At 26.3% G+C, this 14,768-nt stretch overlaps 1 protein-coding gene across 1 annotated transcript; it reads left to right on the top strand.

Moving 5' to 3' along the window:
- Positions 1 to 527: 527 nt before the first annotated feature.
- On the top strand, positions 528 to 14,768 carry LOC130665264 (uncharacterized). Its single transcript, XM_057465589.1, has 4 exons — positions 528 to 875; positions 8,287 to 8,537; positions 11,396 to 11,664; positions 13,099 to 14,768. The coding sequence occupies exons 2-4, from the start codon at positions 8,289 to 8,291 to the stop codon at positions 13,100 to 13,102; spliced, it is 522 nt and encodes a 173-aa protein (XP_057321572.1). The 5' UTR covers positions 528 to 875; positions 8,287 to 8,288; the 3' UTR covers positions 13,103 to 14,768.

The following is a 14,768-nucleotide window of genomic DNA, read 5'->3' as shown; positions in this document are numbered from 1 at the left end:
CATTTAATTAAAAATTTCATCACATGATTTAAATTTCGCCAATGCAAGTTGGGCTTCACACGGACTCTTTTTCTAAAAAAACAAAATTTTATTTCGCTGCAACCAAAGTTGCTCTATATTAAAAATTAATTTGACATTACAACATTTGTTAACATGAATTACAATTGAAAAAACTTATCATCGTCACTAAATACCAGATATGAATGACGTAATCCCGATAAAAACATCCCCCGCGAAATTTAAATATTTGAATAATCGTAAATTTGAAAGGTCAAAATCCGAGACGGCTGGGTCATTTACCTCATATATGTAATATTTTAGGGGTTTCACTATTTCCGTTTACCCTCACGTCTTACCATGACAACTCTAACTACTGGTCATCATATAAATTTACGTCATCGACGTACATACACACGTTAGAATAAAATTAGACCGCAATAAAGTTGCCGATGAGTCTCTAGAGTCTGGTCTTACAGTAAGAGGCATTGCGCGGGCTTTACTAACATTACTCTCTGTACAAACTGTACAGTATAAAGTTTAGTAAAGTAAAGACTGTATGACTGTAACGACGTATCAGCCAACAGTCGCGCGTAGTCCGCCGTAGGAGCAACGCTCGCACGGCGTTCTCTTAAATAACAAGCGTTAATTGTTTATTTCAATTGATAAATTTTCATTATCACGTTTTTTTTTTTATAAAAGATTGTTTATTAACTTTAAGTCTTGTGATAATTACGTTTGTAAGCTTGCAAGAGAAAAGTTATTGTCAATTAAAAGTTAAAGTTTTCTCTTTACGTCAAATAATTTTTTAAATTTGTGCAATAAACCAGGACTTTAAACTTTCAAACTGTCTAATTCATCGAACCCTTACAATACAGGTAAGTTTTGATAATTAATTTTATAAATAATAAATATATACATATGTATGTATGTATATATTAATTATAATTATTATGTCATTGACTAAAAAATTTGAATTTTAAATCTTTAATTAAATGAATCTTTTTATTTACTTTATACATATAAATATATATAGTAATCACTCCTTTTTCTTCTTGGTGTCCTTGGTTTTTTTTTACAATTATCAATATGAAAATTACCAACATAATGTTAGAACATGAGAATACAATTGTTTTACATAAAAACAATAATATTAAATTTTCATAAAATTTGAATTTCAAAATTTTTAAAAAAAAGTTAAGTGCTGTAATTAACTATTGTTAATTAATTATCATTATTTTTACATACATATACGCGTATATAAGTAAACCATGAATATATTTGTATATTTATTTATCTTTGTTACGTCTTCATACGTGTCCTTAAATGGTCACCAGTTAATTCTCATAACGCAACCCCGTTCGCACGATGTTGGACGATCGATGGTGCAAATGGTTAATAAAAATAAAAAAGTGCATGTTTACATGACCTTGATTAGTATGCGATTGCAAATTACCTACATTTTTTTTTTATTTTAATTTAGAGTAAAAAAAAAGTAATGAAAATTTTTTAATTGCATTCAAATTAAATTCGAATTCGATCGTTGAGAAAATTTCAAGTGCATAATTTTTAAATTATGTCTAAGGCCAGGATTTTTGCGTTGATTTAAAAATAATTAATAATTAGTGATGTGAAATTTTTTATATTACGGGGAAAATATTGGTCTTATGAAAAAAGTTTTTAAACAAAAGTTGTAGGAAATTAAATTTTCTAAAGAAAATGTCTCTTATAATTTTTTCTTAGGACTAATAAGAGAGCCGTAATTTCAAAATTAAGATTTTCATAATTAACAGAATTATGAATCATTCATTATGAATCTTAATTTTTAAATTACAGTGGAAATATTGATCGTATAAGAAAATCATAAGAGACATTTTTTTAATAAAATTAAATTTCCTACAACTTTTGTTCGAAAACTTTTTTACTAAGACCGATATTTTCCCCGTAATATCAAAAATTTGAACTATTTATTTAAAAAATAAGGCAAAAATCTTGTCCCTAATTATGTCTTATTTTTGTGGACAATTAACTTCATTTCTATGCAGATGACGTGATACCAAAATTTATAACACATCGTAGGACTTAATGTTAATATGATGAACGCTGATATATGTTTACGCCCATGCGTAACCAGGTGAAGGTTACGCGGTATTTAATACTACGATCTGTAGATAATTTATTGAGTCTTAATGTTATTAAGATCGAGGATTACACGTATTTATTTTATTGAAATTAATGATACGGTAGCACTTAATGCCGGGTAATTAATATTTATTTGTTTTTCAAAATAAAATCTGTTGATTCTTTGGTAAATTATATTTTTTAAATGTTAACATAAATGGCGGGAATTTTAAATAATTCAAATTATGATTTTTTGGGTCATAAATTATTATTAGAGAATAAATAAGTATCGTATATTGTCGTATATCAATATATTTTATTAAGTCAACACATGATGTTTGTTATCTTTGAATAATAGAATTATAATCTTCTTATAATTTACATTACTGTTCATGAAAGGTGAATAAATTATCATGTGAATGACCGAGATAAATTTATTGGTCCGTCGTTTACAAAAAAATCATCAAAAATTTAAGTCGTAATTTCTTTTATTTTTGTTTTTACTTGAAATTGTTGACAATTTAAAAAAAAATTTTTTTTATACCCAGAAAAAAAAAGATTTCTTTGCTCAAGAAAATTTTTTCTGTCCCCGCATGAAAATATCAAATATGGTAAACATATTTTAAAAAATATATGTTACAGATATAAATATATATGTGATAATACATGAAATCTTATATAGAACTATACATAGATTTTGGCCGATTTTATTATATTTCTATATATGTTTTCTCTTATATGATTTCATATATTTCCGTATAACTTCAATATATTATTTATATATGGAAACAAATAAGAATACATATATAATTCATCATTACATGCCACGATATATGTACCATGTATTTAACTTTATAAATTTTTGTATATTTTTCGATATATAAAACCATATAAATCTCCCCATATATGTAAAAATAAATAAAATCTATTCTTTTTTGTCTTCCTCTCTCTGTTATAAGATTCAAACATTGTGTTCAAAACATATATATATATATGTGTGCTAGCTTACAAATTTACATATATAATTATCAATATATGTGATACATATATCTGCTAGCTCATAAGTTTACATATATGATTATAAATATATATAATACATGTATTAACTTATAAACTTACGTATATAATTAATTATATTAAAACTTACTATATTATATATAAGAAAATATATATCGTTTTTGGCCACTTATATGGTCCCATATTGATTATATATTTTTCCATATATATTTATCATATATGTTATTTTCATGCGGGTCCCGAAGAAATATTTTCTTTTTTTTAATTCATAATGCAAAATTTTCTCGGGGCGGGTAATAAATTTTTGCGTCAAGAATTTTTTTTTCGTGTGCATATTTAATTTAAAATAAAGGAGAAAGTATTTTTTACTTATATTAGAAGATTTATAACCATGAAAAATTGCAAATTTATTTGTGAATAAAAATGTTATTTTTTTTTTCAATACTCATTACTTACTTCTAATAATAATGGAGTTAATAATTTATGAGGAAACAGATACTGCTATAAATAATTAATAGTTATAAATATTTACTTGATAAATATTTTAAAATATTAATTATTCAAACAATAAAAAAAAAAACAATATTAAAATTAAATACATTTTATTCTGAACCGCGCATTAAGTTTTTGATAAGTTATCATTATATTTTATTTCCATGTTATCAATTTCTCGGTTGTTCTATTAAATAATTTATGACAAGACCCCGAGCAAGTACTTTAGTAAATTTTATCAGTTTTTAGTGACAAGTCGTCGCTTACATAATTATTTGAATATTAAAAAAATATATATATATATATTCTTTTGAATGTAAACTTATTGCTGTTCTATTAATACATGTATTATATTTTATTTGTTTATTATTTATTTACTGTGCAAGTACAATAAGATTTACGTAAGTAAATTTACAGAGAATCCTTCACAGTAAATGATTTCATGGTCATGATTCAGGCATACCAGACATCTTGTTTCATTCATTACTCTTTTATGTGGAAGAAAGAGTTTAAATATATACGATATATAGTTGAGAGTATTGAGAGGGAAATAATAAACATAATTTGTCACTTTTTTTGTTCTAGAAAGCGTGAACAATAATTATTTTATTTGATTGTTTGTTCCGTAAAAAAACAAATTATTTAGGTTTTTAAACTGACTAAACTTTAAATAAGTGTGACAATAATTATTATTTAAATTTTTGTATCATAATAAAGAATTTCGTAGAATTCATTATTTATTAATCAAGTAAATGTAAATAATAATAATAATAATAAAAAAAAAAATAATAATAATAATAATAATAATAATAATTCATCATTATTATTATTATTATTACGAGCAACCTACAGTCACTACATGAATGTTCGAGTATTACTACCAAATTTATAAAATATGATTCAAATTTAACTGGTTACTAGAATCGTTATTCTAAAATTAACTCTAGAATTTTTGTTTATTTTTATTATCATTGAAATTTAATGAGACAAATCTCATCATTAACTCGCAAACTTATTGATTTCGATGATTGTATAACCATGGGGTTTAAAAAAAAAAATCTACACGGTCAAATTTTTTTTTATTAGTCGTCTAATATATTTTTTTCACTGATACCAAATCAACTTTTTTTAATTTTCATTATCATAGAAGACATAAATTTTTTTTATTTTCTCTTAATTATATCGATAATAGTTATGAATATTCAGTCATATTCAGTGATAGAATATTTAAAATGTTAATTTATTTAAAGAAAATGAATACGATCATCTTTTTCCCGCGCAATTTGAATGTAATTCGAAGGATATAGATCAATTGATTTATCTTGATACTTGCCGAGAAAACAGAGTTTAAACCATGAAAAGGCACAAATTTAAGTCAAGGCCTTTCTAATGATATCAAATTTAATAAAATTAACTTATTCTATCGTGTAGATCGGAGAGAAAAGAATAGTTATAATTCCTATGTAGAACGGTATCCATTACTATGTTACATAGTAATGAGGATTTTTAGCGTCGAGAGTCACGGGACAGAGTAATCCCTCTATTCTGTATGGGAACGTTGGCTATGCTAGCATAGGAATGATTAGCATTTTACATTGACGAGAGAACTATGCAAATGGACATGACTACAATGTTACCTAGCAACAGTTACGATCTTTTATTTATTTTATATTTAGTAGATAAGGTTATGACTAAGGCCAGGATTTTTGCGTTAATTTAAAAATAATTAATACTCAGTGGTGCGAAATTTTTTATATTACGGGGAAAATATTGGTCTTATTAAAAAATTTTTCAAACAAAAGTTGTAGGCAATTTAATTTTCTAAAACGAATGTCTCTTATAATTTTTTCTTAGGACTAATAAGAAAGCCGTAATTTCAAAATTAACATTTTCATATTTAATCAAATTTTGAATCATTCATTATGAATCTTAATTTTTGAATTACGGTGGAAATATTGATCGTATAAGAAAATCATAGGAGACATTTTTTTAATAAAATTAAATTTCCTACAACTTTTGTTCGAAAACTTTTTTAATAAGACTAATATTTTCGCCGTAATATCAAAAATTTGAACTACTCATTTCAAAAATAAGGCAAAAATCTTGTCCCTAGTTATGATACAATAAATAACTCAAGTTACTTTAAATATATGTCGAAATGGAATTAATCTATTGAAATAATTAAAATATTGCTCATAATGAAATATCATTTTTTGATAAAAAATAAAGAATAATTTTAAAAATTAGAATGTTTAGTAATAAACAATTTATTTACTTCATTTGCTTACTTCGTTGTCTTATATATTTATTAAACTGTAATGATAGCCATTCAAGCATGGGACTGAGTAGTATTCTACATAGCCCTGATTCCCATGCTAGATAGCGACTTTTACTACTTTACATGTTCCAATGTAACATAGTTATCATTAGCAGAAAAATGGTAATGATTCCTATTCTACGTAGCATTATTTACCATTTTACAAAAAATAAGTCTGGTTATTATGTAAAATAGTAATCATTACTATCCTTTTCTCTCCGCGTATATGGCTGGAACAAAATTTTTCTTATTCCCATAATCATATAAATTATTATGATTATTATTATTATTATTATTTTTCTTATTATTATTATTATTAATATTGATTTCCTGAAATGTGATTTTTGTCGTTAAAAATTACTTCCTTACAATTAAAAATAAAATAAATTTAAAATATTATAATTACAAACATTTTACATGCGTGTCACAAATCGGTAGCGTGTATGTATAAAAAATTTAAATGCCACACGCGATTAAATATTACACGCAATACTTTTACGAATAACTGACATTATATACAAAATAGACCGTAGTATTAAACAAAATTAAAATATCTATAGCTAAATAATTATTAAGTAAACAAACCCGGTATCAAAAATTTAAAAATCATTTAATCAATTTTTTTTTTCCTTTTTATAAAAATCAGAACAGCGTAAACTAATATTTTATTTATAATTTTAAGTGTGACCTGAGTTTAATAATTTCCTTTTTTTTTATGTTTCTTTTACTGCATTATTAACGGCAGCATCAAAACATACGCGACCCAGACAAACTTGCGTTGTTTGCAACATAACAGGAATCATTAATAATTAAGTTGCTTTTACGATCGATTGCTAACACGACCGTGTTACGTTCAATTTCGCAATTTAACACCTGTTTAAATATTTCAAAAAATTTGTTTTCCTTTGAAAAAAAAAAATATATAGATATATGTATATATGAATCTTCTCAAAATTGCATATTAATTTCCAAAAAATAAGCTCTGATTTACGTAAAAAAAATATTGTCAATTGACGAAGAATAATATTTTTTTTAAAAATCGATTCTACGATAATGAATTCTCACGTCACATTGTCCCGTTATCGTATATATATATATAGATATTACGATTGTTGTTAACGGGGAAAGTGGAACGGCCAAGTCTGTCGACGTAAATACGGTAATAGCCGCAGTGAATGACCACAATACGAAAATAGACTAGATTTGAAGTAACTGACAAGGGGTGGAAAAAAAAACATATTATCGAGCTGAGGTGCGTCCATCTAGGGCACATTATTCATTGCCTGGCCCTAACACACAAACGGACCAGCTATTACCAAATCACCGTGTCCTGAATTCAAATATAATCTTATAATTTTATTGATAATAAAAATTATTTTTATACACTGTAATAAGAGCGGTGTTAAAATGAAATAACACCAGTACAGGTGGTGTTAAATCGGTATAAAAAAAAATTTCACGTATAGAAATTAGAAAAAAAAAATAGGGTAGGGGTAGCGTTTTTGGCCACTTTAGGGCCAGTTTTGGCCACTTAGAAATTTTGAATAAAATAATTTGTAAAATACCCAACAACATAATTAATTTTTTTAAATGTGTTTGAATATATTTTTATCACACTATTGCAATGAAATTTTTTTTTTAATACGTTTTCATTATTGAAAATAAAGTATTAAATGTCCAAAAATGGAGCAGTAGCCACAAATGGTACTTCTACCCTATATCACAAATAAAAAAATCTAGAAATTTAATGAACATTGTCTGGAGGAAATTTCAAATTGGCAATGTACTTATTCAAATAATTATTTATGTTATACACGGAAAGAAAATTATAGGAACTTTTCCTATCTATTATGGGAATGGTTTCCATAATGATAGAGGAATTTTTTCCATACTATTATGGGAATAGTTCCCATACCAATATAGGAATGGATTTTATACTATTATGGAAATGATTCTTATAATGTATAGAGTTCATTCCTATATATTATGGGAACTACTCCCATAATTTATGGTCGTAGTTCCTATAATACAGGAAAACATTTCATAAAATTATGGGAACCGTTCCCATAATTTTTTTTCCATGTACGTAATTTATTTAAAAGTTATTTAATTAATTAATGAAAACACTGTTTATCTGTAGTGATCGAGTAAGTAAAAAAATTCACAAAATAAAATATTTTAACACCGGGAAATTTTTTTAACACTGCTTTTGGTGTTGAAATTTTACACCGAATATTTTAACACCTACATCATCTGGGCTTACCTCGGTTTTTTTCTACAGTCCACTTTATTAAAACAAATATTGAATAATTGTATGTTTATTTAATATTTCATTGTTTCAGAAATGTCACTCGAAGAATCGAGGCGTTCACAACGACCTTATCGGTATGGAATGGTTTTACTGTGCGTTGGTGCGCTTATTAATTGGCTAGGACTTGCTGAGAACTATGTCGAGCCTGTTAGATATGTCGGGGTTGCTTGTATTGTTGCTGGTGCACTCTTAATATGTGCTGCTATGTGCTGTTGGCTTCATGCACCACCTACGAGAACTAACGTCGGTGCACATGGTTCTAATCATCATACTACGGTCCAAGTAAGTTATTTATTCAATAAATAAATTTTATAAATTACATAAAAATTTTAAGTGTGACATTTTCATTTTCCATTTTTTATTTTACTTCATTTTATGATATTTTTCTTAATTCACTTGTACTGGACTTGGAAAAATTTTTAAAACGTTATTTTGATCAATAATTTTCGTGTAATGGGTCAATAAAAATTCCAAGTGATGGGCGCCATTTTCACGCCGAAATCTCATAAGTTTATTTTTTAATTTATAATAGTAAATAAATTAATTATAATAATTTATAAGTAATTTCATTTTAAGTTCACTTTTGCTTAACTTATTAAAACCTTCAGAAATTAATTTCATGCAATAGTTTAAATCTAATGGGTCAGTAAAAATTGCAAGTGGAGTGACGCCATTTTGAATATAAAAAAAAATAACGATAATTTTATGATACTGAAGTTAGCCAACGTCTGATAATTTTTGGATTATTTTTCAAAGTAATAAATCATAAAAAAAAAAATATTTCAAAAAATTGCACCTTTAGTTTTTTGAATTTTCTACACGAGCATAGTTTTTTTTTTTTTTTTTTTTTTTTTTTATTAGTTGAAAAAAAAAATCCGCAAATTGTTGATCGTCTGTCAATTTCAAACTCATAATTTCCTATTACATTTTAAATCTATTAAATGAACTAAAATACCACTTGATTAATATATTTTTATAAGTGATAAGAATACATTTTTTTCCGATAAAAAAAGCACTAAAAAAATATTGCACATATTTTTTAATTTACATGAACAATAGCTTGACTAAAAAAAATATTTTTTTTTTTCTCAATACGAGAGCTTCGAACTCGTGGATAATTCTGTAGATGTGATTTAAAAATATCCGACAATGGGCGCGTCTCACTTCGGTGCATCGACACCAAAGTTTTAACTTTTACTCCGTATTCAGTCTACTCCATATAGATGTGTAGAATTGAGTTTTACCTATTACTGTATATTCCAATAGCTATAATTTACCTTCTGTTAAAGTACTTGCACTAGCTTCATTCGAGAATAAACTTCTATAAATAAATTCTAGCAGTACTCTATACTACTACTAGTGTAAACCTACATTCTATATATATATATTTATACTTGTAGTAGGTGTATATTAATATGAATTGTCGATTCTCACTAAGTCATTCATTGATCCGGGGTAACTACCCTCTAGCAAATAAATATATTTAAAAGATAAATCAATTCTATTTTTATATTTATATATGTTTTACTTTATATAATATATATATTTAATTCTTTATACTTTTATGTTTTTTTTTTATATAATGTCTATTATAAATTTTTTTTTTTCACACTTTTTATAAAAGCATTTATAATATATTGAATTATAATAAAAGCAAATTTTTGACTTAAATTCTAATAATTCGAGTAATATAATTAATTTTAAGTAACAAAATTTAGATTATTCAAGAAAACTTTCTTGAGATAAGTTATAGGAAATAAAATGTCCTATAAAATTTTCCCATAAAGTTGATGGTTGCGTCAAAAAATTTAAAAAATGTAAAAATTTATCGTGAATCTAACTTTAACTTCGAATAACTTTTGAAGAAATAAAAATATCGAAAAATTATAAGAGACCTTTTTTGTAGAGCGTCAAATTTCCCATAAGAATACATCTTGAACATTCAAAAATATTGGTCCCACCGTGATCTACAAAATTCTAAAGCTTAAAAAATAAATTTTCCCATGTTATTTAAACGGGAAATAGAAAATTGCGATGCGGCAGCTGTTAATATTAATATTAAGAGCTCAAACTTTCACAGTATTTTTTTTTCATTTCCAACCATATTTTCGATATAATGAAAAAAAAAATAGTCGATTTTTCTGATTTTTATAAGTAGCTACCGATGCCTCATAGGAATAATTGGCAAGTATATTTTTGTAGGTAATTGAATGCTCTACAAAAAAAGTTTCTTATCATTTTTCGATAAATCTATTTGTTCAAAAGTTATTTAAGTTTGAAGTCAAATTCGTATAAAATTTTGAGATCTTTTTACTTTTCTGGCGAAACTATCAGACCTATTACAAAATATCATGGGACCTTTTTTGTAGACAATTTTATTCTCTAGAAGTTATTTCCAATAAAGTTTTTTCGAATTCCGCATTGTTTTCTAGTTATTTTTATTTTAATGTCAAGCTCTTAAAACCGATCAGAAGACTATTTTTTTTATGATATGTATTGAGAAACTATGTAAAAAATACATTCAAATTTTGAAACTGAAAAAAAAAAAATTTATTCTAAAAGTAAAAAAAAAATAATATAGATATAAAAATAGAATATTGATTTCTATAAATAGATAGTAATTGTTATCTATAAATAGATAGTAATTGTTATCTATAAATACATACTTTTGCACTTAACTAAATGTTTTTTTTTTTTTTTTTTTTTTTCTAACGCAATAAAGTGAATCTATAAAATACAAAGGGCAACTTACACCCGTTTGTCTAAGAATAAACTATAGATATTAAAGTGCAGTCTGTATAATACTGTCTAGTATATATTTAAATATATACATATATAGATAGATATATAGAGTATATGAGTTTTAAGCCGATGATTGCATTTCGTCACCGCGGAAGGGGCACTGTTATTTTCTCTTCTATCCTCCTTCTCTTAGCCAATCATACACTCATACATTAAATTATTAGACATAGTAGAGTAAGAGTAACTTAATGTACGAAGTTGAAGTAAAGTTACTCATATATATATATGAATAAATATATGTATTTGTTCATACTTATTACCATTCACTTTCTAGTTTTATTTTTTTAAACGTAATATAACTTCAGCAATTACCAATTCCAACAATAACTTGGTTACAGATTGACGACCCGATTCACGTGATAAGTGTTGAGGAACCAGCGAGTGTCGCAAGACAAAAACCACCGGATTATGAAGCAGTCGCTGATGCACCGCCTAGTTATGATGACGCTATTAAACTTAATCCAGGCCAATTAACAACTCGCGCTAGTATCAGTGGGATTTCCCCTATTTTACCAGGGATGATTACGGTATCCAATAGCGGATCTGCGACAAGTGGAATTTCTAGTGATCAGCCAACTGCTCCTACACCACCACCTGCATATGCCAGGTAATTATTTATTAATTAGAAGGGACAAGATTTTTGCCTTATTTTTGAAATGAGTAGTTCAAATTTTTGATATTACGGCGAAAATATTAGTCTTATTAAAAAAGTTTTCGAACAAAAGTTGTAGGAAATTTAGTTTTATTAAAAAAATGTCTCTTATGATTTTCTTATACAATCAATATTTCCACCGTAATTCAAAAATTAACATTCATAATGAATGATTCAAAATTTGATTAATTATGAAAATCTTAATTTTGAAATTACGGCTTTCTTATTAGTCCTAAGAAAAAATTATAAGAGACATTTTTTTTAGAAAATTTAATTTCCTACAACTTTTGTTTGAAACCTTTTTTAATAAGACCAATATTTTCCCCGTAATATAAAAAATTTCACACCACTAAGTATTAATTATTTTTAAATTAACTGGAATATTTTCAAATTTATCAAAACAACAAAATTTTTCGCAAACAGTAAAAAATATTGTGTTAAAATTCAAAATTAACACAAGGTGTGTTCAAAACGGACACACAATATTTGTGGAATTTAAACACTAAATTTGTGTTAAAATCTCAACGCAAAAGTCGGGTAGTACGAGAAGTTAATTTGTGTTAATTTTAAAGTAACTCTTAATAAATTTTGATAATTATAATTTTTGTACTAAACAACACTTTCAAAAGCGTTAAATATTCAGATCGATTTAAAATTTCTAAGTAACACAGTGAAATGTGTCGATTTAACACAAAATAATCAACACTAAAAACTTAACCCGGATCGTTTTTCCCAGATACACAATATTTTTTACTGCGTAGGCTTAAAGACTGCTAGAAAATTATGATATTTTTTAAAATATTTATTTTATCTCCACTCGTCTTTTATTTATTAAATTAATTCCAGATTAACTTTTTTTTTGTAAAAATCTTGCTGATAAATAAAAAGCTTAGGGGTTTAATGAACCCACTAAATTTTTTTTTATTTTATTCGCGGCTCTGTTTGCTCCAGATTATAATTTTTTTTCCTGAGTATATTTACAAAAATTAATTAATTGGTAATTAAACAGAAAAAAAATCACGAAATTTTTTTTTTATAAAAAATACGTCAAGAAAAATTCCATAATTAAAAAAATTTTAATTGTTTATATTTGAAAATAATAAATATTAATTATTAATTACTAATTATGCATCTGCATATATAAAAAAAAAAAATTTCGTAATTTCTAAAGGTCATAGAAATGTCATAAGCATTAAAATGTCATAAGTCATAAGTCATAGCGATTTATAAGCAATGGCGCATAAAAAATCCATCTAAAAATTACAATAGCATTAAAAAAAAAAATTAATTATCTATTAAATTGTTCAGGAATAAAAAAAAAATTAGCATTCATAGTAGGAATTAAAAAATGTATAAATGAATAACTGAGATATTATTTTATTTTCAAAGGTGAGACTATATGATTGGTCATCACCGACCACGACCAAGTCTACCAACGTCTTTAAATCCATCAGCACGAGCTGAAGTCCACGGACGTAATCGTTCAATCCACGTAAATGTCCACAACAAAACAAGTAATACCCCGACGACGGCAACCTCGATCGTGGGAATGCGGCACCACCGTCGTTACGATGTACGACCAACCTCAACAACAAACGCATCCGCAAGAAGACTGCGTGCCCAAAGTGTTCATGTTCTCTATGCACACGTGCCATTTAATTTTGACCCGTAAATGTCACTTGTCACGTGTCTAATTGAGACCAAGAAAATGATTATGAGAGATGATTTTTATTTATTTAATATAAACAAAGACAAAGACAAAGACAAAGATGAAGATGGAGATAAAAAATTAGATGATGACCAAAATAATTTTATTTTAATTTATAATAATAATTCACTGTAAAAATTTGGGAGTGAACGAGAATTAAATCCGGAGTAAATGTGAGCGGAATGTTTATTTATTTTATTTTCTTGGAGTAAAATTTACTCCGAAGAGGAGTTTATTTTATTTTTAAAATTCCGAATCGAAATCCGGATTTGATTGAAACCTAAATCACTCCGTTGAGAAAAAACTTCATATTTACTCCGTATGCGGAGTAATTTTTAGTAAAAACTCCGAAACTTCAAAAGACGGAATGAATTCGGATTCAAATAAAATCCAGATCCGAAATCACTCCGTTGAGAGGAAACTTGATATTTACTCCGTAGGTGGAGTAATTTTTTGTAAAAACCTCTGAAATTTCAAAAGACGGAGTGAAGTCGGATTGAAATAAAACTCAGATCACTCCGAAATTACTCCGTTAAAAAAAAATTTTTCTTTTTACTCCATATGCGGAGTAGTTTTTTGTAAAAACTCCGAATGATAGAGTGAATTCGGATTCAAATAAAATCCAGATCACTCCGTTGAAAAAAAACTTCATATTTACTCCGTATGCGGAGTAATTTTTTGTAAAAATTCCGAGCGAAGAAGTGAATTTGGATTTAAATAAAATCCAGATCACTCCGAATTAACTCCTGATTTTTTACAGTGTACTAATAAATAAGTGTTAATTATGGAGAGATTTTAGTCGGATTACGTCGGTTTGTACGTAACGAATACATTCCAACGTTAAAACGGATCTCAATCCTCATTCCAAATTAAAGTATGTCCTAAGCTGCCTGATGGAAGACTTATTTATTAATAAATATATATAAAGATAAATAATAATAATTAAAAATGATTAATTAGATCTAGAATGATAGTATTTATTGATGAGCAAAAGATAGCGGAAGAATGACTAAAGTGATGAGTGCGGAGCTTGGTCGTATGATGAATTGCCAATGGCATTTTCAAATATATAAATATATATTTATATATATGTAGATATGTAGAAATATATATGTAATATTATTATTAATTGAGACGTAACTCACGCCAGTTTGACGTGCGCATTGACGGCAATGTCACCGCACGTAGGTACTATATATATTTTTCATTGTGATTTGTATGATAAGAATTATTAATACGGGACAAACATTAGATTATTATTATATTTTATTTGCCCGTGTCATTTGTAAGATAACAATTCTTTTTTTGTTTTTATACTCTATTAATAAATGTTAAGATATTTAAATTTATA

Source organism: Microplitis mediator, chromosome 3 (assembly GCF_029852145.1).
Source record: "Microplitis mediator isolate UGA2020A chromosome 3, iyMicMedi2.1, whole genome shotgun sequence".
Classification (NCBI taxonomy): Eukaryota; Metazoa; Arthropoda; class Insecta; order Hymenoptera; family Braconidae; genus Microplitis; species Microplitis mediator.
The sequence above is the reverse complement of the archived record's forward strand: the minus strand, read 5'-3'. Positions and strand labels throughout refer to the sequence as shown.

Excerpts from the sequence above, each read along its gene's own strand:
- LOC130665264 (XM_057465589.1), top strand. The coding sequence starts at position 8,289 with ATGTCACTCGAAGAATCGAGGCGTTCACAACGACCTTATCGGTATGGA. Across the intron at positions 8,538-11,395 it reads ATCATCATACTACGGTCCAA|ATTGACGACCCGATTCACGT; the intron begins GTAAGTTATTTA and ends ACTTGGTTACAG.